The sequence below is a fragment of the Ziziphus jujuba genome, chromosome 1, assembly GCF_031755915.1.
Source record: "Ziziphus jujuba cultivar Dongzao chromosome 1, ASM3175591v1".
In the NCBI taxonomy this organism is placed as follows: Eukaryota; Viridiplantae; Streptophyta; class Magnoliopsida; order Rosales; family Rhamnaceae; genus Ziziphus; species Ziziphus jujuba.
The window spans coordinates 23,964,371-23,991,600 of record NC_083379.1 but is presented as its reverse complement, the minus strand read 5'-3'; the positions used below and the strand labels follow the sequence as shown (position 1 = coordinate 23,991,600).

General features: G+C 38.1%; 1 protein-coding gene across 2 annotated transcripts; it reads left to right on the top strand.

Annotated features, from left to right (window-relative positions):
- Window positions 1-214: 214 nt before the first annotated feature.
- On the top strand, window positions 215-2,556 carry LOC107425182 (uncharacterized). Of its 2 annotated transcripts, XM_016035136.4 has the most exons (3): window positions 215-372; window positions 1,814-1,969; window positions 2,106-2,556. In XM_016035136.4, the coding sequence occupies exons 1-3, from the start codon at window positions 367-369 to the stop codon at window positions 2,358-2,360; spliced, it is 417 nt and encodes a 138-aa protein (XP_015890622.1). In that variant the 5' UTR covers window positions 215-366; the 3' UTR covers window positions 2,361-2,556. The 2 variants fall into 2 exon arrangements, with proteins under 2 accessions (XP_015890622.1, XP_024930164.1); XM_025074396.3 differs by lacking the exon at window positions 215-372 and having other exon boundaries at window positions 1,802-1,969.
- Window positions 2,557-27,230: the final 24,674 nt, after the last annotated feature.

Genomic DNA, 27,230 nt, shown 5'->3' with positions numbered 1-27,230 from the left:
ATACATGAATTATATGTATATTTTTGGTCATCACAAACAATCGGTGAATTATTTAAATGGTGCGGCAGTAAATATAACGGTTAAACTGTTGCTGTATGTCTCAACTATTCAATGCTCTGGTTATTTTTTTTAATTGAAATCAAACGCTAGTACAAATATAGGTCGTTTGGTTGTTTGAATTTCCAGTTAATAAAGGAAGAACTGAACATCAAGGTGGGACCCCAGCTAAATTAATTTATAATGTAGTCATTTTTAAGAAAGAATATAAAGGCCCCATTTTCATATATCAGAGAGTTCCTTCCAATTCATGTGATCACCTTCTTTTGTTTCTTCTCAGTTGAAGTTGTTGAACTTAACGCCATAGCTATGGAGGTAATTATCTTATACTGTCGGTATTACTATTTATATAACTAATTAATTTAATTCATGGTTTCTTCTTGTGTTTTGTGATATTTTGTTTGAAACATGAGAGGCCAGCTGCTTTGGCTTTCTTAATTTTTTCTCTTCTAGAAGTTATTTTACATATTTAATTTTCATCGTTTGGGTACTGAAGGATTTTCTAGTTTGGCTGGTTCAATTTACCAGGCTATATTAATTAATACGCTTCAAATAAATTAGCCTTTGATAGCTTTTTCTGAGGAAACATGCTTTGTGCCAGATTTGTAGTGCTTGGATTTATAGGCTGCTGCATAACCTTTTTGTCGACGATTACTTGCTGTTTCACCCTTTTCTAATACGAAAGTTTATGGGGAATGTTAATAAATACTTTGGAAATGCGACACTCGGAATTAACTTAGGTACAAATTACCGCTAGAAGAAAGACAACCTTTGGAAATTTGTATATACGATGATTTAAGGAAACGAGGGTAAACATTTCTTGTTAGGATCATGTTTAAGTAGCCATAAACGAAGGACTGCATGACTTTAACATTGTTACTGACGGTAAAAGCAGATTAATTATTGTATCTAAATAACCGTTAAGGAGTATATTTTATCCAGTGGATCTGTCCCTACAGTTGTTAAATTCTATAAGGAGAAGAAAAAATGATGTGAGCCACATAGTAGAGGGGTAAGAGACTAGATCTAACATATTATCAATAGTGGTACGCATCCTTGCTTTATGATATGGACCCTCCTATTTATTCCTCTGCTTCCCTCTCTACGGTCATTCCTTCCGTTGTCTTTTCTTGCGGTTTTGAGTACTAGAAAATAGACCTTTTGCTTAACTGATGTAATATTTACCGCTTTAACTACTTGTAGATAACTTGATTAATACGGTTTAATGTCTAGGGAACTTGAAAATCAAGGAATTGAGACACTCCAATCAAGATGCTTTATTATTTCCCCCCTTTCTTTTATTTTTCAGTCATTAACATGGACGGAAATGTTGTGGCAAAATTTATTTCTGTCTTTGGAAACCTTTCTTCATTATAGTTAATGACTTGAGAATTTGTAAACTTTTTCAGATTACATGCGTTAAAGAGCAAAAATCACTTTCCCTTTTTGACACTTCTGAGATATTGGTTTTTGTTTCTTTATGTGGTTAAAATTAGAGTAAAAGAAAGTCAATCACTTTATCTCCTCTGGTACGACCGTATTTGAATCATTCTAGGCTTTAAGCTTTCCTCCAGGTATAGTCATGAGGTATAGTTAATGGAGATTCTGTTTTCTGGTTGAAAAAAAGCAAATATTTTCCTTCCTCCAATATGAGCTCATATTGTATACGAGTGTGTGTGGATGTGCTGAAATTTTGATAATTGATATAAAGATTCATAACCATTGGAAATTTACTAATTAATAAATGGGCATCCAGGACCAGGAGACGCCTAATGGATGGCCTCTTGGGCTTGAGATTATGAACATAAGATTTAGAGTGGTGGAAAGCCTATCAGCAGCTGCGGAACCCTACTCTTTGCATGTACCCTCTGCTAGTTTCTCGTCCTTTACATCCTCCAACCTTGACACTGAGGTAATCCCAACTCATTGTGTATCCTTTTTCTCAAAAGAAAAACAAGTTAAACTTCTGTATATGCACATATGCTAAAACTCTCTTAGTTTCCTAATTATAATATTTTGGTGTTGGTGGTTGTGAAAAAATCAAGCAGTCCACAGCATCCTTCTTCCAAGACCACAGTGTGCCGTTGGGCAGGCTAATTGGGATAAGACCAGGTAATGGAGGACGTTTGTATTTTGCAAACTCATTTCGCTTTGAAGAACATGCGAGGATAGCTAGAGAAGGTACACATTCTAACGTCTCAAGAGGAGGACGCGAAGTAGATATGTGCAGAGGGATTTGCATACCAATATTGCTTGGTGCTTTAGTGAAGATGAGCCGAAGCAAAAGCAAGTGTAAGAGTTGATGTTTGAACTTTGATTGCATAAACTAATCACATGTTTACAAACTATTCACACAAGGAAAATAAACTTGCATAACATGTATCGATTTCCTGCTGTCCATTTGTTGATAGCGACAGAGTTACTCCCTGTAACTTACTCAAAATTTTATCTCAATCATCATTGGAGTTAAAAGATCATGATGGTTACCCTTTTATTATCCTTTGTAGGAATCTATCTCTAAAATTCTTTGTTGCCAAATTGCTTTTAGTGATAGTTTAAAAAGTTTTCTAATGAAAGGAAATCTTTGTGCCAGAAAGGCTTACGCTGTTAAGATTAAGAAAACTATCTATAGGAATGTTTTTGCTGTTCGTGCCCTGCCTAATAACCCTTCCAATCGAAATGTTAATCTAGTTTCATTTTTTCAAAAGTTGTTTGTAATGTGTATTTTAGTTTGATTTTTATTTTAGTAAATTATAAAAAAATAAAATTGATAATTGTAACACCCCGTCCCGAATCGCACCGGAATCCGTGCACGTTGACCGAGGTTGACCGTTGACCGTTGACCGAAGGGGTCAAAGTTGACTTTTTGACTCGGTGGGAATTTCGAGTTGACCAGGGTACCGTGGCGAAGTGCATGACGCCCTGAGTTCGTAGACTAGTAGCACGTCGAAAACGGAGCTACGGTTTGAAAGTTATGGGCAAAACAAGTTGAAGTGTAAACTGTCTAAAAGGTGCCGGGAGTTGACTTTTTCTTGTGATGTAATTATGAGTTGACTCTTGTATGGTTGTAAAGTACTCGTCGATACGAGTTCATAGACTAGCGGCACGCTTAAATCGGACATCCGGTTAAAAAGTTATGGACGTTTGAAGTTTACCGGATACCGTATTATTTTAATGTTTTTGGGTCGTGAACAGTGAAATGCCACGTGTCAGCTTCTGAATGGTCCACGTGGCATGAACAGTGTCACACAGGGTTTTAATTTTGAAAAACTCTCGGGGAAGAGAGAGAAAGAGAGAGAAGAGAGAGAAAGAGAGAGAGGAGAGAGAAAGAGAGAAAGAGGACCCGCCGGCCGCCGGCCATTTTCACGTTTTTCCGGCCTAGTTACTGTACACGCGCCGGCCAGCCAGATTGCCCACCTCATTTCCGGCAAAACCTCCAAATTTCACGGCGAACGGCCGCCGGACGCGTCCGGATCGGACGTCCGAAGTTTGGCGGCGATTTTTCCCCTCCACCGCCGGCCACCGCGAATCGGCACTATTCCGGCCGATAAACAGTACACGCGCCTGACAGCCTTGATACTCTCCTCAAGTCCGGCCTACCCACCAAAAATCACGGCCATCGGACCACCGACGCGCCGGGATCGGAGCGTTTTCCGGCGAGGGGTCGAAAATCTTCAAACGGTGATTTCTCCGCCGTCCGACCTCCGTTTTGCTCACCGTCGGTCCCGTTGGATTGCTCTCCTCACGATCTACAAATCTGCAAAATTTCACAGCAAACGGCCACCGTCGGAAATTACTGTTCCGGCGACGGTTGCCGGTGACGTGGCGGCCGCCGGAAAGTACTGTTCCGGCGAGTACCCTGAAAATTCCGGCCAGCTCCAGTCCGCAGTGTTCGACCTCCTGAACCCAAATCCGACTTCCGTTTCCACCAATTCGCGACGGTTTGGGAGAATTGCGGAGCCGAAACCCGAAAAGCTTCCCGATAAAATTCCGACCCCGTCGGGTACGATCATCGGAAATTAAGACCGGATCTGTGATTAGCATCACTCGAGCTTCGATTCGGTATATCATTCGTAAATTTTAGTTATCATTTGGTGTTCGCTCCCCGGGTACCCATTTGGGGATTACCCGAATAAAATATTAATATTTGTGGTTTTGGTACTGTGGATGTTTTAGGTGCACGTGCAAGTAGCGGAGTCGATCCTGCGGAGGATCTTGATTGAAATACGTGCACAAGGTGAGTGACCCACCTTCAAATTAATTTTGGGAATTTAATTGGTGAATATATAATGTGTGATTTAAATAATTGGAATTTAATTTCTATGTGCCAAATATTTATTTGAATTATTGTGGAATTATTTGTGAATTTATCGGATTTAAGAAAATGTGTATTTCACCAATTTATGCCATGTGGAATTATTTTATGGTTTTGAGGATTTTGAAATTGGTGTGGTTTTAATGGTAAATTGGGCACGATTCGATTTTCAAATATTTCAAGGAAAATATTTGGTTATGTTGGTGATTTCAATTTTTATGAAATATGCCCATAAAATATTATGGGATTTGATTATGATATTTCGAGAAATTATTTATGCTTGGAAAAAATGTGGATATTTGAATTGATGGATTTGGGAGTTGGTGGATTTGAAAATCATGGGATTTATGGTATTAATTATAAGGAAATTGTGGAGAATTTCCCGGTTCAAGCGGATGGATTATGCCCGCTATGTTTATGAAAAATGTGAAATTTGTTTTATAATTTAAATTGTGGATTTTATGATTTTTAGATGCACCGTGCACGTACTGGTGTTCTGATTATGTGATATGGTATATGTGATATGGATATTGTGCACACGGATATGATTAGCGCGCAGGTGGGTGTGAGTAGCGCGCGGTTGATATTATGAGGGTGTCCTGTGGATGCCATCGGAGAGGGCGGCCACCCCCCATTGGCCGGGACACCAGGTTAGCAGCGGCGCAGTGGGACGCCACGCGACCGTATGCCGGTTTCTTTCTATAACCTCCTGTCTGGCGGTACCTTGGGACGCTGGGTACTGTTGGCGCCACTGGTATATAGTGGGTGCATCAAATGATTTTCAGAACTGTGTTTTAAAAATAAAATGTTAATGAAAAATATAATTGTTACCGCTTCTGGTATTTAATTGATGTCTTGGTTTTCGGGAAATATGAATAAAGGGTTTTGTGAAAATGTTTTAAAAGGGGAACCTTTCCAACTGAGAGAATTGTAAGGGTTTTGAGAGACATTATTATTTCCAAATAATTCTTATTTATATACCTATTACCGTGGTATGATAGTGTAGAGTAGTAGGGTCGCTCACTGAGATGATTAGCATCTCACACTCTTAAATTCCGTTCCTCTAGGTACCAGGTTGTCGGTGTTCACTCGGAGCGGACTTGATCTTCCTCGCTGTATTTGTTCGCGCAGTACCTTGTTCTTCTTTTACGGCAGTTGTAATATTTCGTTCACTTTTGCTGTATTCTGTATTTTGTAGTACTTCATAAAGCTCTGTATACTGTATGGAACACTTATGTATTTGTATTGCACTGGATTACTGTATTTTTATTTTGGAGTGCTGAAATTTGTGGAACCAGTTCGTCGTACTGTGGGAGGAATAAGGGAACAATTATAGAAGTGTGTTTTCAGTGCAGGAAATTTTGTGGTAAGTCCATCCCTTAGGGGAGGTTCTGCCGGATCTTCCACAGAAGGGTCCGGTAGGGTTTCCCTGGGATCAGGGCTTGTCTAGGGTTCCGGTGGGGAACTTTGGACGGGTCCTGACAGTTGGTATCAGAGCATAGGTTCTTGTAATCCTAAGGGACTGTGCATTGCTGTACAGCCCATCCGTAAATTCCTTCCTTTTGTAATCGTGCTTAAGTGTCCCTGTTTCTAAACTCTTGTTTGTTTCTTCAGTAATCGACTACGATGAGTCGGCGGGACACACGTAGAACTCGGGAACGCTCGGCTGAGAGTTCCGGGAGTCGATCAAGCCTTAGAGATCTGATCTCTCAGCTAACTAGAGCCTTAGGAGGTTCAAGCTCTAGTAACCGATCCGTGGATCAGGCTCGACGTTTAGGAGCCGTGGAGTTCGATGGAAGCCAAGGCCCAGCTGCAGCCTTGAAGTGGCTATCCAGCATGGAGAAAATCTTGGAAGAGGGGATGCAGTGCCCCGATGAGGATATGGTGAGGATTTCTGGGTTCATGTTAGAGGGAGACGCCCGGAAGTGGTGGCAAATGGAGAAGACCCGCAGAAGGCATACGTGGGACCAGTTCAAGATTGCCTTCTCTACTGAGTTCTGTCCTCCTGCCTACCGTGAGGCGAGAAGGAGAGAGTTCGAGGGACTGCGCCAGGGAAACATGACGGTGACAGAGTACGAGAGGAGGTTCCGGGAGCTGTCAGAGTTCTGCATGCACTTGATTCCCGACGATCACGCGAAGAAGGTGAGGTTCATAGACGGGTTGAACGAGAGCATCGGCTACACCCTTTCTGGGTCAGTACACCCCACCTATCAGTCCGCCAGGGATGCAGCGCTCGAGCTAGAGAGACAGGCGGAGATACACAGACCCTCGAGGCGCAGACCGTTCGAAGGTTCGTATAGCGGGGTACCTCGACAGGGGGCATCTAAGAAGAGTCATAGTTCAGGCTCAGACAGTGGTGGGTTCAGCCCTCGAGGCAGATTTCAGAGGAGAGGCGGCTATCGTATGCCCCAACCAGCACGCCATTCCATCAGCGGCGGCACGAGCTCATATCAGCACTCTGGGTTTAGCCCCAAGCCATTCTGCAGACGTTGCAATAGAGCACACCATGGGATTTGCCAGTTTGAGGGTGTGTGCTTTCAGTGTGGACAAGCGGGACATATTAAGAGAAATTGCCCTTATGGAGAGGCGGGAGTGTTAGGGGCGAGCCCACCATCACATCAGGCCAGTGGATCGCGGGGTCAGAGTTCCCGAGGGAGTTATGCAGTAGGAGGTTCATCGGGATCAGTCCCACAGCCTGTTGGACCGAGCAGGGGTAGAGGACGGAGGCCCCAGCAGACAGGGCAGGGTCGAGTGTTTGCGATGACGCAGCAGGAGGCCCTAGCTACACCGGACGTCGTGGCAGGTACGTTGAATATATTCGGTAATGATGCATTAGTACTTATAGACCCGGGAGCAACACATTCATTCATCTCCAAGGAATTCGTCACTCGGGTCGGTATGACCCCTACTCCTTTAGAATGTCTAGTAGAGATAGCCACTCCTGCAGGAGAATCCTTGTGGCCTAGCCAGTTAATCAAGGAATGTTTCTTCTGCATCGAAGATCAAGTGATGGAGGCGGACTTGATCCTGTTGGATCTGTCCGGACTTGATGTAATTTTGGGCATGGATTGGTTGGCAAGGAACCATGCATCTGTAGACTGTTTCAGCAAGGAAGTTACATTCAGGAGGCCAGGGTTGCCAGAAGTAGTATTCCGTGGAGGAGTTGGAAGGCCCTTACCGAGGTTGATATCTACCCTTACCGCCAAGAAGCTACTGAATAAAGGTTGCCAGGGGTATTTGGCTCATGTGATAGATACCCGAGTAAGTGGGGTCAGGTTGGAAGACATGCCCGTTGTGAGGGATTTCCCGGACGTGTTTCCTGAGGAGTTACCAGGATTGCCTCCGGAAAGGGAAGTTGACTTTCCCATTGAATTGATTCCAGGCACCGTGCCTATTTCTCTACCACCGTATCGGATGGCTCCAGCGGAGTTAAGGGAGCTAAAGGTCCAGTTGCAAGATTTGGTAGATAAGGGGTTTATTAGACCAAGTATATCGCCGTGGGGAGCCCCAGTTTTGTTTGTAAAGAAAAAGGATGGTAGTCTAAGGCTGTGTATAGACTACCGACAACTTAATAAGGTCACCATTCCTAATCGCTATCCGTTGCCAAGGATAGATGATCTATTCGACCAACTCCAAGGTGCCAAGGTGTTCTCCAAGATCGACTTGAGGTCGGGATACCATCAGTTAAGGATCCGAGAGTCGGACATTCCTAAGACTGCCTTTAGGACGAGGTACGGACATTATGAATTCCTAGTGATGTCGTTCGGACTCACCAATGCCCCAGCAGCTTTCATGGACTTGATGAATAGGGTGTTTCGTCCGTACTTGGATCATTTTGTCATTGTATTTATCGATGACATTCTGATCTATTCAAGGAGCCAAGAAGAGCACGTGAGGCATTTGAAGAGAGTGCTCCAAACTCTAAGGCAGCATCAGCTATATGCTAAATTCGACAAGTGTGAATTCTGGTTGAATCAAGTGGGTTTTCTCGGACATATCGTGTCGGCAGAAGGTATCTATGTGGACCCTGATAAGGTAAAGGCAGTGTTGAGTTGGGAGCGCCCTACCACTGTGAGGGAGGTACGAAGTTTTCTTGGATTAGCGGGTTACTACCGTCGTTTTATTGAAGGGTTTTCAAGGATTGCCGGGCCGCTTCATAGATTGACCCGAAAGAATGTTGAATTTAGTTGGACGGACAGGTGTGAACAGAGTTTTCAGGAGTTGAAGCAAAAGTTGACATCCGCACCTGTTTTAACTTTACCTGATGGGAATGAAGGTTTTGAAGTTTATTGTGATGCATCCCATCAAGGGTTGGGTTGCGTGCTAATGCAGAATCAAAGGGTGGTAGCGTATGCATCTCGGAAATTGAAGCAGCACGAACAGAATTACCCTACGCACGACTTAGAATTGGCGGCGGTAGTCTTTGCTCTAAAGAAGTGGAGGCACTACTTGTATGGGGCCACGTGCCAAATCTATACCGACCACAAGAGCCTCAAGTATATTTTCACTCAGAAGGAGTTAAATATGAGGCAAAGGCGATGGATGGAGTTGTTAAAGGATTATGACTGTGTGATTGACTATCACCCGGGTAAGGCGAATGTAGTGGCAGATGCTTTGAGTAGGAAGGCTACTGGATCCCTTGCTCACATCCAAGTCATCCAACTACCTCTCATGGTGGAGTTGAAGAAGATGGGGGTGTTAATGCATATGCATCCTTCAGGAGTTCTCATGGCTAGCTTCCAGGTACGACCGGTGTTGGTGGATCGTATAGTAGAGACCCAAATGGAAGATCCTAAGTTGAGGACAATTAAGGGCAAGGTACAAGAAGGTCTTGATCCGGAATTTTCCATAAGGAGGGATGGAGCCCTCGTGTATAAAGGACGACTTTGCGTTCCGGATATCCCAGGACTCAAGAAGGAGATTTTGGAGGAGGCGCATAGCTCGATGTATGCGATGCATCCTGGGAGTACCAAGATGTATCGGACGCTTGTTAAGTATTATTGGTGGATTGGTATGAAGAGAGAAGTGGCAGACTTTGTATCAAAGTGTTTGATTTGTCAACAAGTGAAAGCAGAAAGACAGAAGCCTTCGGGACTACTCCAACCTTTACCGATTCCCGTGTGGAAGTGGGAAGAACTCAACATGGACTTCGTATTCAAGCTTCCTTCCACACCTAGAAGGTACGACGGCATTTGGGTAATCATTGATCGTCTCACCAAGTCGGCACACTTCCTACCGGTACGAGAACGTTTTTCACCCGAGAAGTTAGCCCAGTTGTTCGTGCAACGCATTGTAAGTCTTCATGGAGTACCGTTAGCCATCGTCTCCGATCGAGATCCGCGCTTTACTTCACGACTATGGCGGAAGTTGGCTGATGCACTAGGAGCAAGACTTAACTACAGCACCGCTTTTCACCCACAATCTGATGGACAAGCAGAGCGCACAATCCAGACATTAGAAGACATGCTAAGGTCTTGCATTATGCAATTTAGCGGTAGCTGGGATGAACAACTGCCACTGATAGAGTTTGTCTACAACAACAGTTATCAAGCGAGTACTGGAATGTCCCCGTATGAAGCTTTATATGGGAGGCAGTGTCGGACACCTTTGTGTTGGAGTGAGGTAGGAGAAGAGAGGCTCCTTGCAACAACTAATGCGGTCGGATCTGAGTATTTAAGGATGACCTTGGACAAGGTGAAGATCATTAGGGATCGATTGAAGGTTGCCCAAGATAGACAGAAGAGTTACGCCGATGTGCGTAGAAAGGATTTGGAATTCGAGGTAGGAGATTGGGTATTCCTAAAACTATCTCCATGGAAAGGAGTAGTACGTTTTGGACGACGAGGTAAGTTGGGTCCTCGTTATATTGGGCCTTACGAGGTTACGGAGAGGATTGGCCCGGTGGCGTATAAGTTGGCGTTACCGGAAGAGCTAGCTCGAGTACACAACGTGTTTCATGTGTCGATGCTACGGAAGTATATTGCAGACCCTTCGCACGTACTCGAGAGTCCGGATATAGAGATAAGGGAAGATCTTTCGTATGTGGAGCAGCCAGTACAGATTTTGGATCGCGAGGAACGCACGCTACGCAACAAGACTATTCCTCTAGTTAAGGTCTTATGGCGGAACCACTTGGTCGAGGAAGCAACGTGGGAACCCGAAGCACAGATGCGTGAACAGTACCCGTATCTGTTCCAGTGACGTGCGGAAATTTCGAGGACGAAATTTTTGTAAGGGGGGAAGGCTGTAACACCCCGTCCCGAATCGCACCGGAATCCGTGCACGTTGACCGAGGTTGACCGTTGACCGTTGACCGAAGGGGTCAAAGTTGACTTTTTGACTCGGTGGGAATTTCGAGTTGACCAGGGTACCGTGGCGAAGTGCATGACGCCCTGAGTTCGTAGACTAGTAGCACGTCGAAAACGGAGCTACGGTTTGAAAGTTATGGGCAAAACAAGTTGAAGTGTAAACTGTCTAAAAGGTGCCGGGAGTTGACTTTTTCTTGTGATGTAATTATGAGTTGACTCTTGTATGGTTGTAAAGTACTCGTCGATACGAGTTCATAGACTAGCGGCACGCTTAAATCGGACATCCGGTTAAAAAGTTATGGACGTTTGAAGTTTACCGGATACCGTATTATTTTAATGTTTTTGGGTCGTGAACAGTGAAATGCCACGTGTCAGCTTCTGAATGGTCCACGTGGCATGAACAGTGTCACACAGGGTTTTAATTTTGAAAAACTCTCGGGGAAGAGAGAGAAAGAGAGAGAAGAGAGAGAAAGAGAGAGAGGAGAGAGAAAGAGAGAAAGAGGACCCGCCGGCCGCCGGCCATTTTCACGTTTTTCCGGCCTAGTTACTGTACACGCGCCGGCCAGCCAGATTGCCCACCTCATTTCCGGCAAAACCTCCAAATTTCACGGCGAACGGCCGCCGGACGCGCCCGGATCGGACGTCCGAAGTTTGGCGGCGATTTTTCCCCTCCACCGCCGGCCACCGCGAATCGGCACTATTCCGGCCGATAAACAGTACACGCGCCTGACAGCCTTGATACTCTCCTCAAGTCCGGCCTACCCACCAAAAATCACGGCCATCGGACCACCGACGCGCCGGGATCGGAGCGTTTTCCGGCGAGGGGTCGAAAATCTTCAAACGGTGATTTCTCCGCCGTCCGACCTCCGTTTTGCTCACCGTCGGTCCCGTTGGATTGCTCTCCTCACGATCTACAAATCTGCAAAATTTCACAGCAAACGGCCACCGTCGGAAATTACTGTTCCGGCGACGGTTGCCGGTGACGTGGCGGCCGCCGGAAAGTACTGTTCCGGCGAGTACCCTGAAAATTCCGGCCAGCTCCAGTCCGCAGTGTTCGACCTCCTGAACCCAAATCCGACTTCCGTTTCCACCAATTCGCGACGGTTTGGGAGAATTGCGGAGCCGAAACCCGAAAAGCTTCCCGATAAAATTCCGACCCCGTCGGGTACGATCATCGGAAATTAAGACCGGATCTGTGATTAGCATCACTCGAGCTTCGATTCGGTATATCATTCGTAAATTTTAGTTATCATTTGGTGTTCGCTCCCCGGGTACCCATTTGGGGATTACCCGAATAAAATATTAATATTTGTGGTTTTGGTACTGTGGATGTTTTAGGTGCACGTGCAAGTAGCGGAGTCGATCCTGCGGAGGATCTTGATTGAAATACGTGCACAAGGTGAGTGACCCACCTTCAAATTAATTTTGGGAATTTAATTGGTGAATATATAATGTGTGATTTAAATAATTGGAATTTAATTTCTATGTGCCAAATATTTATTTGAATTATTGTGGAATTATTTGTGAATTTATCGGATTTAAGAAAATGTGTATTTCACCAATTTATGCCATGTGGAATTATTTTATGGTTTTGAGGATTTTGAAATTGGTGTGGTTTTAATGGTAAATTGGGCACGATTCGATTTTCAAATATTTCAAGGAAAATATTTGGTTATGTTGGTGATTTCAATTTTTATGAAATATGCCCATAAAATATTATGGGATTTGATTATGATATTTCGAGAAATTATTTATGCTTGGAAAAAATGTGGATATTTGAATTGATGGATTTGGGAGTTGGTGGATTTGAAAATCATGGGATTTATGGTATTAATTATAAGGAAATTGTGGAGAATTTCCCGGTTCAAGCGGATGGATTATGCCCGCTATGTTTATGAAAAATGTGAAATTTGTTTTATAATTTAAATTGTGGATTTTATGATTTTTAGATGCACCGTGCACGTACTGGTGTTCTGATTATGTGATATGGTATATGTGATATGGATATTGTGCACACGGATATGATTAGCGCGCAGGTGGGTGTGAGTAGCGCGCGGTTGATATTATGAGGGTGTCCTGTGGATGCCATCGGAGAGGGCGGCCACCCCCCATTGGCCGGGACACCAGGTTAGCAGCGGCGCAGTGGGACGCCACGCGACCGTATGCCGGTTTCTTTCTATAACCTCCTGTCTGGCGGTACCTTGGGACGCTGGGTACTGTTGGCGCCACTGGTATATAGTGGGTGCATCAAATGATTTTCAGAACTGTGTTTTAAAAATAAAATGTTAATGAAAAATATAATTGTTACCGCTTCTGGTATTTAATTGATGTCTTGGTTTTCGGGAAATATGAATAAAGGGTTTTGTGAAAATGTTTTAAAAGGGGAACCTTTCCAACTGAGAGAATTGTAAGGGTTTTGAGAGACATTATTATTTCCAAATAATTCTTATTTATATACCTATTACCGTGGTATGATAGTGTAGAGTAGTAGGGTCGCTCACTGAGATGATTAGCATCTCACACTCTTAAATTCCGTTCCTCTAGGTACCAGGTTGTCGGTGTTCACTCGGAGCGGACTTGATCTTCCTCGCTGTATTTGTTCGCGCAGTACCTTGTTCTTCTTTTACTGCAGTTGTAATATTTCGTTCACTTTTGCTGTATTCTGTATTTTGTAGTACTTCATAAAGCTCTGTATACTGTATGGAACACTTATGTATTTGTATTGCACTGGATTACTGTATTTTTATTTTGGAGTGCTGAAATTTGTGGAACCAGTTCGTCGTACTGTGGGAGGAATAAGGGAACAATTATAGAAGTGTGTTTTCAGTGCAGGAAATTTTGTGGTAAGTCCATCCCTTAGGGGAGGTTCTGCCGGATCTTCCACAGAAGGGTCCGGTAGGGTTTCCCTGGGATCAGGGCTTGTCTAGGGTTCCGGTGGGGAACTTTGGACGGGTCCTGACATAATTTTGTTGCCAGATTGCTCCTAAATAGTTTAAAAAAATTTATACTGAAAGGAGAACTTTGGATGAGAAGGACTGAGACAGTTAAGACTAAGAAAACTATCCATTGGAATGTTTTTGTTCTTCATGGACTGCCTAATAATCCTTCCAAATAACACTAATCTCAAAAGCTTAAGTTGATAAAAGATAGGCTTTCATTTTATATATATTTTTATCTAACACTTTTCGTACATATAGGCCCTTCTCTTTTGGGCTTCTTTCTGGGTCCTTACATGTGTTTTTTTAATTTTTTGAATAGAGTTGTTGAGTTTTGAAGACAGGACCTCTTGGATCTCTGGCTTGTGGGTTTTTATTTAATTTATATTTTTCTCTAACACTCTTACACTTGTTCTGGATCTTTATATATGTGTTTTTAATTAATTTATTTTGGATGGAGTTGTTGAGTTTTGAACTCAAGATTTCTTAGATCTTTGGCTCTGATACTGTGTTGAAATACTACCGATCCCATAAGCTTAAGATTTTAAAATTAGTGGTAATTCAAAAAGTAATCTAGTTTCATTTTTCTTAAGTCGTTTATAATGTATTTTTCAATAGAATGTTGTGTTAACAATATTCAGATCTTTACCTTATCTTGGCTATGAAGTTTTCTAACTTGTATTTCAATTTTCCTATTTTGTATTTCAAACAACTCCTTTTGTATTTAGAGATTTGTTAAGTTAAAATCTTTGTGTATTGGCTTTCAATATCCAATGGAAATAAAGCGCTTTTCATAAGTCTTTGAGTTGTTATATGGTATCAAAGCACCATTTTCCTCAAATAAGAATTTTCTCGGATATTTTTGCTTCCGCTATCATAAAATTTTTCTTCTCTTTTAATTCCCTTCATGGCGGGTACCAATGACTCCTCCCCTTCAACAACCAACATTGCTTTTGCACCTTTGCGTGTTTCGTTGGAGTCGTCACTCATCTCCAATTCGTTGATGGTCATCAATGCTGCGACCTAGGCACCATTAAAATTAATGGAATCCAATTATTTCCAAATAAAATTTTTAAAAGATTTCATGAGTAAATGAATATGGCTTTATCCTCTTTCTTGCAAAACCTAAATTTTGACAAACAAAAACATGGATGTATCACACTTAATCTTTTCACATCATCAAATCATCTACAATAAGTAACTCTGAGTAGACAAGTAATTTGCCAACACAATGGCAAGCACATATGTAAACACATACACACTAAGGAACAACAATGAATAACAAAGAAAGGGTTAGAAACTTCATATACTTCCTTTCTTCTCCATTTGGTCATTGAAGTCTTCACTCCCCATTCATTGTTGCTCGTATTTTTCTTCCTTTTGTTTGTTCACTTCTTGTTGATTCCATTTTTCTTGATCTTGGAAAACTTGGAAATGTCTTGAATCAACCTATGAATTTAATTCAAAAATCCATCCATGCTAACACCAATTAGTTGACCCTCACTTGAAAGTTGTCTTGAATGCTCAAATTCCTCAAATCAATACATCTAGGCCTAATATGACCTCTCCTCTTACAATGATGGCAAACAAGAATAAAACTGATTCTAGGAGGGAAGTGATGCATAGGAGGATGTCTCTGTATTGGAGGAACTCCATGGAAATGAAGGGAAACTCCTTTTGGACTTGCTTTCTTCACTTAAGCTTTGAGTTGTTATTCATTTTTTGAATTGAAAACAATTTCATCTTATATGACTTTTTCTTCCACAATAATGACATGTAGGAATGAACACTCCACTAGATGAACCATGAACCACATGTGAAGGGCTATGAAAATGTGATTTAGACATTCTTTGAGTAGGAACATGAGAATTGTTCTTCCTTGTATCATTTTTCTTCATAACTTGCATTGGAAGAATTTCTATTCTCTCAATATTTTTCTATGGGCTTGGAGTGAACATTTGAACATCACTAACAATCTTCTTCTTCTCTTATATGTCAACATTTATTTCATTTTCAAAAATATTCTTTACTTGTTCTCTTTTTTTTTTTTTTTTTTTTTCCCCTACTCTTCTCAGAAGAAAGTTCCTCTTTCATGCAAGTAGTAGACATATTAGGTTCATTCATCTTGATAAGCATTGTTTTGAAACTAAATGAGGTAGAAACTTCATCAAACAAAGCCCAATCCTCTTCTATCATCAGATCTTCTTTTTATGCTCAACAAGCTGTCCAACTTTGCAATACCTCTGATAGCTTATATATGGTCTTTTTAGCTTGTTCCAACACTTTCATCAACAAGCTCTCCTTTACCTTCAAGCCTTTAACCACTTTGCCTTTTTCACTAAAAGAAATCTCTAAAAATCTTATTTGATCAGCAAGACATTTATTAGAAGCTTCTACAGCCTACAAGCTAGTTACCTTGCTTGTAAGTACAACATTCTTGCCATCCTTTTTCTTTAATAAAGTCTTTAGCTTATGATTCTCTTTCACTTTGTCTTTGTGCTTCAAGGTGATCTCAATAAGCTTTCTTTTCATTTTGAAGCTTTCCTTTAACAAATCATTACTTCTCTTTGGCTTTCATCTTCTGAAAGTAAGTCATTATTTGATTTGAACCTAGGTCGACTCGCTCCTAAACGGGTATTATACTAGCCTGGATCGAAATTAAGTTCAGATTCTGATGGTCACATTGACCCCTAATCAACTTGTGATTAGAAACCTTAGTATATGATGAAGATGCCACAATAGGTGATGGATGTCCTATTGATAAGTCAAACTAAAACACTCGATATTTAATCAATGTTTTAGATGTTCAAAGAGAACAAAAAGATTTCTTCTCACAAATAATTTTTGAAAAATAATCTAAGCTCCATTCCATTGAAAAAATAAGTCTTTTCCTAAACTAATTTAGATTAATTAATTCATCAATTTTGTGATAGGAATTAATTAATCTATAATCAACCTTCCTAAATTAATTTTTTCATCAAATAATTAAATAAAAACCAAAATAAAAAACTATTTCCTAAAACAAAAAGTCAAATTTCAGATTTAGAAAGTAGTTGACTAACTTTCAAAACAAGCTGTCTTTGTCCAATCACTAGCTGGTTTAGGCTCCAAATCGGCTCCAATATGTCACATAGGATGCCAAATAGAATTAGAACTGGTTCCCATATATTGCCCTTGATTGGAATGATCAAAGCTTGCTTGAAATGCAAGTAAAGTCCTTTCCAGCCCCAAAAAACCAAAACTAGCTGCTATCAAACTGTGTACAAAAATGTGGCATTTGAATAGCTTTACTTTTGCCTTAGCATGATTCCATGATCTCTTGATGAGCTTCATCACGTTCACAAGTTAATGAATCCATCTCTTGTTGCCCAAAGTCTTCAAATGTACCAAAACAGTTTCTCGGGTCCATTTCTGCCCTCACAACTAGGATGCTCAACATGGGCTTAGAATCTTCGGGTACAACCAAGCCTTTTTGAGATTTAATCACACCTTGAACGAAACTAACCAGATTGTCCTTAAATCGCTTAGCTTATGCCTTAGTAATTGGTCCTGTCTTCAGTTGCACAGGATTAGCACCCAAGTGTGTAGTTGATTGCACGAATACCTGTAAATTCTCGTCATTCCCTTTCTCTTAAAAAAGAATTTGCCCTCAAATCAAAATCATCACTTGCAGTAAATATTTATCAGCAACATTAAAGGTAGCATTCACATTATACTCACCTGGTAAGTCAAGCTTGTAAGCATTTTCATTAACCTTCTCCAAAACTCGAAAAGGTCCATCTCCTTAGGCATAAACTTTGACGTTTGTTGTTTCGAAAACCTCTCATTTCTTAAGTGCAGCCAAACCCAATCTCCCATTTCAAGCACAACCTTAATCCAGCCTTGATTAGCTACCTTAGCATATTGCTCCGTCTTCCTTTAAATTTTTGCTTTAGTATTCTCATGAATCTGCTTGACAAATTCAGCTTTTTATTTTCTATCTAGATTAGCACCTTCACTTAAAGGCAAAGGTGTTAAATCTAACAGAATTAAAGGATTAAAACCATAAATAATTTCAAATGGAGAAATTCAATAGCAGAATGTATGGTTCTATTGTAGGCAAATTCAACATGAGACAAACATTCTTCCCAAATTCTCAAATTTCCACTAATTAAAGCTCTTAAGAATGTAGACAAAGTTCTATACAACATAAGCATCTTTATACTACATGATAAGCATAGGTTTCTTAATTAAAAATGCTTTTTTAATCTCACCTTGGCTAAGATAAAAAATTTTCTTTTTTTTCTCGCCCTTTTTCTTCTCACTCTTGGATTTAGAATACTTACTTTGGTGATTAGGCTCAGCTCTTGTATGCATGTTGAAGCCGTGGGTGACATAATGGATTTCTCCTTTTGCCGTTCTGCGTCCCTCCTTTGTTGTATTTACAATTGATCTCTAAATACTTCTTTTGTGTTGATAGCTCAAGCTTAATTTTCTTACCTTTAAATTGAAATACAATGGCATTTTCTCGACCATAATGTATGGTATCCTTATCAAATTCCCATGGTATTCCAAACAAAATATGACAAGAATGCATAGGTACAACAACATACAAGATCACATCCACATAATTATCAATACTAAATTTTATCTTGGCTTGTTTATTTACCTTCATCTCATCACTATCATTAAGCCATTGAAGTCTATATGGTTCAGGATGTTTGATTGTTGTTAAACCTAATTTCTCCACCACAACATTACTAATAATATTGACATAACTTCCACTATCAATAATCATACTACAACTGTTACCAGAAATGTAATATCTAGTATGGAAGATGTTTTCCATTTGCACTTCATCTTCTTTTTTATACACAGTCAATACTGTTCTTGCCACTAAACTCAATTTGGTCCCTGAAGCTTTTAGAGTTACGGGGTTCATCTTTTTCTTCTTCTTCAATTTCTTCCTCAATAAGTTCGGTTTCAACTTTAGATCCCTCATTTTCGGATTCCAACTCTCCATTGCCTTTCAAAGCCATAATTCTTCTATTTGAGCATTGATTGACAATATGTCCTTGGCTGTGACACTTAAAACACACAATATTATGGGTTCTAGATTGTTTAGGATCAGCTTTACCTTTGGATTTTTGTGTTTGTGCAGGTTCGGGTCTTGTATCACTTCTTGGTCGATTGGAGTTCTCCCCTTCTAGTTTCGATTTTAGCCTTGATTCAAATGCGGGATTGCTTTCCCAAACACTTGAGCTTGACCTCTCCCTATTTGAAACCCCTCCAAACCGTGAGCTAGTACCTCTCCTCTTGAGTTGATTCACAATTTTAATGGTCATATGCAGCATCTTTTCCAACTCCACATATTGTTGTAATTCCATTTGATAGGCTATCTCTCGGTTCAAGCCGCCAAAAACTGCACGAGTACAGGCAGATTCTCATCATCATCTCTGCCAACACTGTAATAAGAAACTGCCTCAGATATACTATGGCTAGAAGCATGAGAAGCCATTAAAGTTATGAAGTTCACCATTCCATCATCTTTACCATTGATGCTTAAACCATTTGAAAACTTGTCCTTTATCTTTTCCGGACACTCATTTACAATATGCCCATATCTCTACCACACATAGCACTAAATATGTCCACATTTACTATTTGTTAGAAACTGTTTTATGCTTTTCTTAGCTGTCTTTACTTTCCAAATACCAAATAATCTCACTAAGATGTTTAAACAAAAATGTTATGACCAAGCTCCAATACCAATTGAAAATGCAAAATAGGTTCATGGATTTTTAAAAATTTATGGTGCTCATTATAAATAGGAACCTACAACAAAATAAATAAATGAGGACTTAGCCCTCCCAAAATAAAAACAAAAAAGGCAGAAATGCAAATGGTTGAAAAATAAAAATCGGGCATTCAGATTTTTACATGAAAATCGTATATGGGAAAAACCGTGGGTGCCAACATTATTTCTAATCTGAATCCACTAAACACTATCAAAAAAATGGGAATTAGTGACTAAGTTTTTAGTGACCAAAATTTATTAGTCATTAAGAGAATCCATGAGCGGCCAAATTTTGGTTGCTAAATATTTGGTAGCTGATGTATAGAAAACATTAGTCAACCACTTTTTGTGATCAAATAATTGGTCACTGATGACCATGTTTTATGACCAATAAATATTTTTGTTAACTAAAGGCAAGTGTGGGAATCTATTCTTGCTTTTTCTTTGGGCACGAAGAAGAGCTTTCACTAACAAAAATATATTTGCTCGTTGATAGTTGTCATTAATGGCCAATGGTTTCATCAGTGATAGTCTAAAACAATATAAATATTTGACTTATAGCAACTAATAATTGTTGGTCATTGAAACTGCATATCAGTGACTAATTGGATGGTTGCTAATATTTTAAATAATAAAAAATCTGAAAAAGAAAACATACGTGTAAAAACCTTTAACAACTATTTAAATTTGGTCACTGAAAAACTATAAGAATGACCAAACGTTGGTGGTTGAACCTTCCAACTACTAAAATAACAAATAGGTAGAAAAAATTAAAAGATAGAAAAATTAGAACAAAGTTATAAATAAATATTATAATATTCAATAACTTTTAGTTTTTTACTAGTTGTATTTAAAATTATAATTGTAATTAAATATAAATTATAATCAAATAAGGTATTATAATAGAAAATATTTATAAATAAATAGTTTTGTTGTATTAAACCATTATAATTGTAGAAAAATTATAGACGAAATAAAGTAGATAAGTAAAAAAAGTATTTAAAAGTAGAAAAAAAAATTGAAAAAGCTAATGGGAGAGAGAGAAATTGAGGAGCACAATTAATCTTTTATGAGTAAAATAATAAATAGGTTAAACAAAAATTGAAAGGTAAATTGCATTTTGCACATTCCTAATAAAATACTCAGGAAGGCATGCAAGTCCTTCACATGTCTTTAAGTGCTTTTCTGTCAAAGGATTAATAGAAGATGATAAAATTTCATACAATATAAAATAAATAATCATCTAATCAAAATATCCTAATTTTATAAAATCAATATACAATGCAAACAGTTAGGCCGAATTGAAAATAACCAATTTATCTTAATTAATTTGAATTGTATCTAATTGGATCATAACTGTATAGAGTATATTGATGTCAGTGGTTTACCTAGCAAATTGATTGGGTGACACTTTTATCACTTACGCATCTATAATTCAATCATGTTTCATTTATGTTTCAATTTAACTCAATCGTTAGTTAAATTTTAGTCAACTTATAGATTTTTATTTGAAACTACAATACACTCAGTTATAAAAGCCACGATTTCCTCTAATAATATTCCAAGTTCAAAACCCCAACTCCTAATATTTTAAAAAAAAAAAATTATTTTTAAAAAATTCATAAAAGAAGCATATATCCAGTTAGGATACAGTTAAAAAAATCAATGTGATATACAGTGAATATATATTTGAAAAGGCTTTATAACTATTTTTTTTAAAAGAAAAACAAATAGAATTTTTATCCTAATAGATTTGGTTATAAGTATTAAAAAAAAAAAAAAGGGTATTCACTCTATTTTTGGTTTTATAAAAAGGAAGGAAAAGATACGTTTATTTTACTTTTACGTTGTTTTCAACTTTGCGATGCTAGGGTATCGGGTAAGTCTTCTTCTTCTTTTTCTTCTAACTATAAAAGCTATTAGAGTTAATATTAAAGGTTTTCGACCTTAATTTAGGGTTTTGGTACTCATTTAAAATTGTTAGAGATCCAGTATTTTTAGAGATTTTCAAATTTTGAACAAGTTTTGGAGCATAGGAAAGAAGATCCTAAATCTTTGAAGTTGATCAAGGTTGGTTTTTCTGATCTTTTTATGTTATATGAGATTATTTGGTGTTTCTGATCTTTGAAGAATTTTTTGTTACAACCCGAATCTGGAATTTATATGGGGATCTGTACAGAGTGATTGTTCAAATTTATTTAAAATATTTTTCGATCTTTATTTGACCTAATAATTTTTAAATAGCATTCTTAATATGCATAGTAAAACTCACTAAAATTTTACTGCTTTTGGAGTTGTATTTTATTTTTAATAAATTTTTTATATAAACCACACTCCCTGTGAAATGTTGATTTTCAATTTCTGTCAATTAGTTACTAAATTAAATTTGCCCATATTTTCAACTTTTGTTTGGCTTTTAAGAATTTTATAAGAGTATATATAAGTGTCTAGTGTTAATCTGTAAAAGTTCAATTGAATACAAATTTCATGAAAGAGAAACAAATTTAAAATTAAATGAAGGTTTATGAAAATCTAATAGTTTCAATATTTCTTTGTTCACTTTTCAATGAGTTTTGAATAGTTTTCATTAGTATTTTATGAAATTGTTTTGGTCACAGTTACTTATGCATGTGTACAGTACTCTCATAATTTTTTGAACTTAGATGATGTCGTTTGAATAAGGAATTATTTCTTGTTAGAGACTGTTTATGGATAAATAGGTTTTTATTCGGCTTTCGGTGATTTGATCTTGTTCTAGGCTTATGATTATAAGATTTAAGGATTAGGCTATGATGATCTTATGGTATCAACTCTTATTCATTTAATTTGAATTTAAGAGCTTGATTTTGGGATTTGTACGTAAGATAATTATGGTATATGATAGTTTTGCTTTATACTTATGAGAGATCGTTGGTATTATCCATAGGTTGTCAATCTTTTGTGGAGTTTGCTGATCAAGGTAAGTTACTGGACTTTTTAACTGAAAGCATAGCAAATACGTATTTATATTATTGATTTATTTATGTTTTTCTATAAGTTTATGTTTTATGAAATATACATGTATTGTACAAATAAAGTGTTGATTGTAGATATATGTATTTTTGCTCTAGTTGTTGATACTTAGTAGGAATTTATTTGATATGTTATGATATGTTTTGTGGTGCTAAGATGAATCATGTAAAGGTATTTTTCTAGTGATTTATAGTTCTTTACCTATGGGTTTAGATGTATCGTTTCATGTGGGATGACCTATTGATGACCACGGTAGAAGTATGACTTATATCTTCAAGTATTAGTGTTTGTTTTTAAAATTTATGTTTCCCCAGCTATTACATGCCTCACACTCGACTTTATACGGATTATGGACGGGTAATATTATATTATACCAAGTCCTACTAAGTAGTTAACAGTTAGAGTTTATATGAAATTTACATTTGCATTGCTAAAGATTACTTTTGCATATTTATTTATTATCAATTTAAGTATTTTTCTCATTTTTGTACTCAAGAAAAATCCAGGAACTTGTTGAGTTTTATACATATTATTTATTTTTATGGTTTCAGGTACACCATAATTTCAACGTAGTTAGATTTGGCATATAATAATGATGTTTAGTTGTTTTTATTCTGATATTAGTTAGCTTGAAAGACTTTTTGGATGTTGGAGTTTATTTTTTGTTCATTTTCTTTGGAGATATTTTAGATATTATTTATTAATGTTGTTTGGAGAGTTTTTATGTTCCGCATTTTAAGTTTTACAAAGTCTTTTAAGTATGACTTTTATCACATTCTAAGTATATAGACTTAATAATTTTTATATAGCATTCTTAATATATATAGTAAAACTCACTAAACTTTTACTGCTTTTGGACTTGTATTTTATTTTTAATAAATGTTTTATATACACCGCACTCCCTGTGAAATGTTGATTTTTAGTTTCTGTCAATTAATTACTAAATTTAATTTGCCTATGTTTTCAACCTTTGTTTGGCTTTTTAAAATTTCGTAAGAGTATATATAAGTGTCAAGTTTTAATCTGTAAAAGCTCAATCGAATACAAATTTCATGAAAGAGAAACAAATTTAATATTAAATAAAGGTTTATGAAAATCTAATAGTTTCAGTATTTTTTGGTTAACTTTTCAATGAGTTTTGTATAGTTTTCATTAGTATTTTATGAAATTGTTTTAGTCACAGTTACTTATACATGTGTACAGTACTCTCATAATTTTTCAAACTTAGATGATGTCATTTGAATAAGGAATTATTTCTTGTTAGAGACTGTTTATGGATTAATAGGTTTTTATTCGGCTTTCGGTGATTTGATCTTGTTCTAGGCTTATGATTTTAAGATTTAAGGATTAGGCTATGATGATCTTATGGTTTCAACTTTTATTCATTTAGTTTGAATTTAAGAGCTTTAATTTTGGATTTGTACATAAGATAATCATGGCATATGGTAGTTCTGCTTTATACTTATGAGAGATTGTTGGTATTATCCACAGATTGTTAACCTTTTGTAAAGTTTATTGATTAAGGTAAGTTACTGGACATTTTGACTAAGACCATAGCAAATATGTACTTATGTTATTGATTTATTTATGTTTTTCTATAAGTTTATGTTTTATGAAATATATATGTATTGTACAAATAAAGTGTTGATTAGTGATATATGTATTTGTGTTCTGGATGTGTGTACTTCGTAGGCATTTATGTGATATGTTATGATATGCTTTTGGGTATTGAGATGAATCATGTAAGAGTATTTCTCTAGTAATTTATGGTTGTTTACCTTCGGATTTAGACATATTGTTTTATGTGGGAGGACCTACTGATGATCACAGTAGGGGTATGACTTATTTCTTCGGGTATGAGTGTTTGTTTTTAAAATTTATGTTTCTCCAGTTGTTACATGCCTCACACTCGAGTTTATACGAATTACCAATGGATAATATTATGTTATGTCAAGTCCTACTATTATGTTAACAATCAGAGTTTATATGAAAATTATGTTTACATTGCTAAAGATTATTTTTGGATATTTATTTGTTATCATTTTAAGTATTTTTCTTATTTTCGTACTTATGAAAAACCTAGTAACTTGCTGAGTTTTATACTCATTATGTCAGGATCCGTCCAGAATTCCTCCCCGGAACCCTAGACAAGCCCTGATCCCAGGGAAATACCACCGAACCTTCCAACTGAAAATCCGGCAGCACCTCCCCTAAGGGTAGGACTAACCAAAAATTTCCTGCACTGAAAACACACTTCTATAAACATCCCCTTATTCCTCCCACGTTACTACAATTTGTTTCCACAAATTTACAGCACTTCAAAGAAATAACAGCAACTCAGTGCATAAATAATAACTACACGTCCAATACAGTATACAGAGCATTATACAGATAAATGTGGAATTAATAAAATGACAGATAAGAAGCAATACAAGATAGAGAGGAAAAAGGGAAGGAATACTTCTTTGACTTTCGGCAACGAACTGAGACGTCGGGCCCGCCCCGGACGATCAACGTCTCCCAACCTAGACCTAGGGGAACGGAATTTAAAAACGTGATATGCTAATCATCTCAGTGAGTGATCCTAACTACTGCACACCTTTAATATTAATAATATACCAGATAGAGGGATTTAATTAATCAATACCGAACAATTAAATAAATAAATAAATAAACAATTGAAGTAATATTTTCTCTCAAAACCCTCACTATTCACTCCATTGGAAAAGTTCTCCTTTTAAAACATTTTCACAAAACCCGATATTCGTACCTCCCGAAAACCAAGGGATCAAACCATTTGATAAACAATAAATAAATAAATACCCCAATATATAATTAAAATGTAATAAATTATAATAAATAATTTTTGAACACCTTTGGGGTTTGAAACTTTATCTGAAAATTACACTTGATGCACCACATCATATACCAGTGATGCCCTCCGATACCCAGCGTCCCGAGCACTAACTGGCGGGGAGATTAAAGAGAGAAACTTGCAAATGGCACTTCGGCGTCCTGACAGTACCGCTGCTGAAACCGTCATCCCGGCAAAGGGAGGGGCGGCTGTGGCCAATATCAAACTTGCCTGCCCACGGTCCAATGGCAACCACAGGAGACATAATACTTGCGTGCTAAACCACATAATACTTGCGCGCTAAACCACGTGTACATACACCAGAACACCAATACTGTATGAGTGCGTCTAAAATAATTATTAAACCAACCGTACCGTTTTCCAAAATTACCGTGGGAAATATATTAAATTTTCACACTTACCATCCCACATATTTTTATTTAACAAACCGGTATGAAAACATCGATAACAAATAAACCATAATTTTCTCGTAATACGAGGTTCAACAGATAAAATACCGTGGGCATAATTATAAAATTAAACCACCAATTTAACAAATATTTTCATAAAATATTTAAACCAATTATGCCCAAAAATAATACTTAAAACCACGTACAATTATTACCGAAATATACTTTGCTCATGCATAATAAATAAATTACATCACAATAAAACCATAACTAAATTGTACCACATGAGCATAATTTAAATACCAATTAAACATAATTAATTGCCCAAAATATTTTTAAAGGTGGGTCACTCACCTGGAGCACGCAATTAAACCATGATCCACCATGGGATCAATTCCACGACTCACCCGTGCTCCTAGAACACAATTCACACACAGTCAAATAAATTAATATTTATTCGGGTAAATAATACCCGGTACCCGGGGGGTCAAACACGAACGTTATCCAAAATAGTAGAATAATATACCGAATCGAAGCTTGAGCGACGAGGATTACGAATCCGATCTCCATCAACCCCAATTCTGCCGGAGGTGGCCGGAAAGTTTCGGCCGGTTTTGATTCCTTCGCATCTCACAAACCACTTCGAATTTTGGAAATTGGAGGCCATATTTTGACACAGAGGACCCAAAATAGGGGGAGAGGGGTGGCAATTTGGACTAGGCTGGCCGGAAACGACGAGAATTGCTGGAAAAATTTCACCGCGCCGCCGCGACTTCGCTGGCCCGATCTGGGCGCATCGCCGGCCGGTCGGTCGCCAAATTTGGCTGGTAAGCTCGCCGGCATGTGGTCTACGTCTATGGCCGGCGCGTGTAGCTTATGGGTGGTCGGAATTTGAAAAATACGGTGAGAAAGAGGGACGGCCGGAGGGAGAGAAAATGAAGGAGAAGGAAGAAGAAGAGAAACGGGACTGGGTCCCCTTTTTTCCCACGTGGGGGAAAAGAAAAGAAAAAGAAAAAAGAAAAAGAAAAAGAAAAAGGAAAATAAAATAAAATAAAAATAATTAAATAATAATAATAAAAATATTATATAAAATAATAATAAAATAATATGATATTATACATGGTTGACATGTGGCATCTCACCATGGTGACACATGGTCACATTTATTAAGTCACACGTGGCACATCGTTACCCGTCTAAAAATAATATTAAAATAATATAGTATTTGAAAAACTCTACAGGTCCATAACTTTCAAACCACATGTCCCAATCGGACGTGCCGCTAGTCTATGGACTTGTATCGACAAGCACTTCACAACCATGCATGAGTCAAAGTTCAACCTTGCATGAATAAAAAGTCAACTCCGGCACCCCTTGGACAGTTTGGACCTTAACTTGTTTTGCTCATAACTTTCAAACCGTAGCTCCGTTTTCAACGTGCTACTAGTCTACGAACTCGTGCCAACGTGTACTTCGTAACGGTACCTTAGTCAACCTAGAATTCCAACCGGAACAAAAAGTCAACTTTTGACCCCTTCGGTCAATGATCAACAGTCAACCTC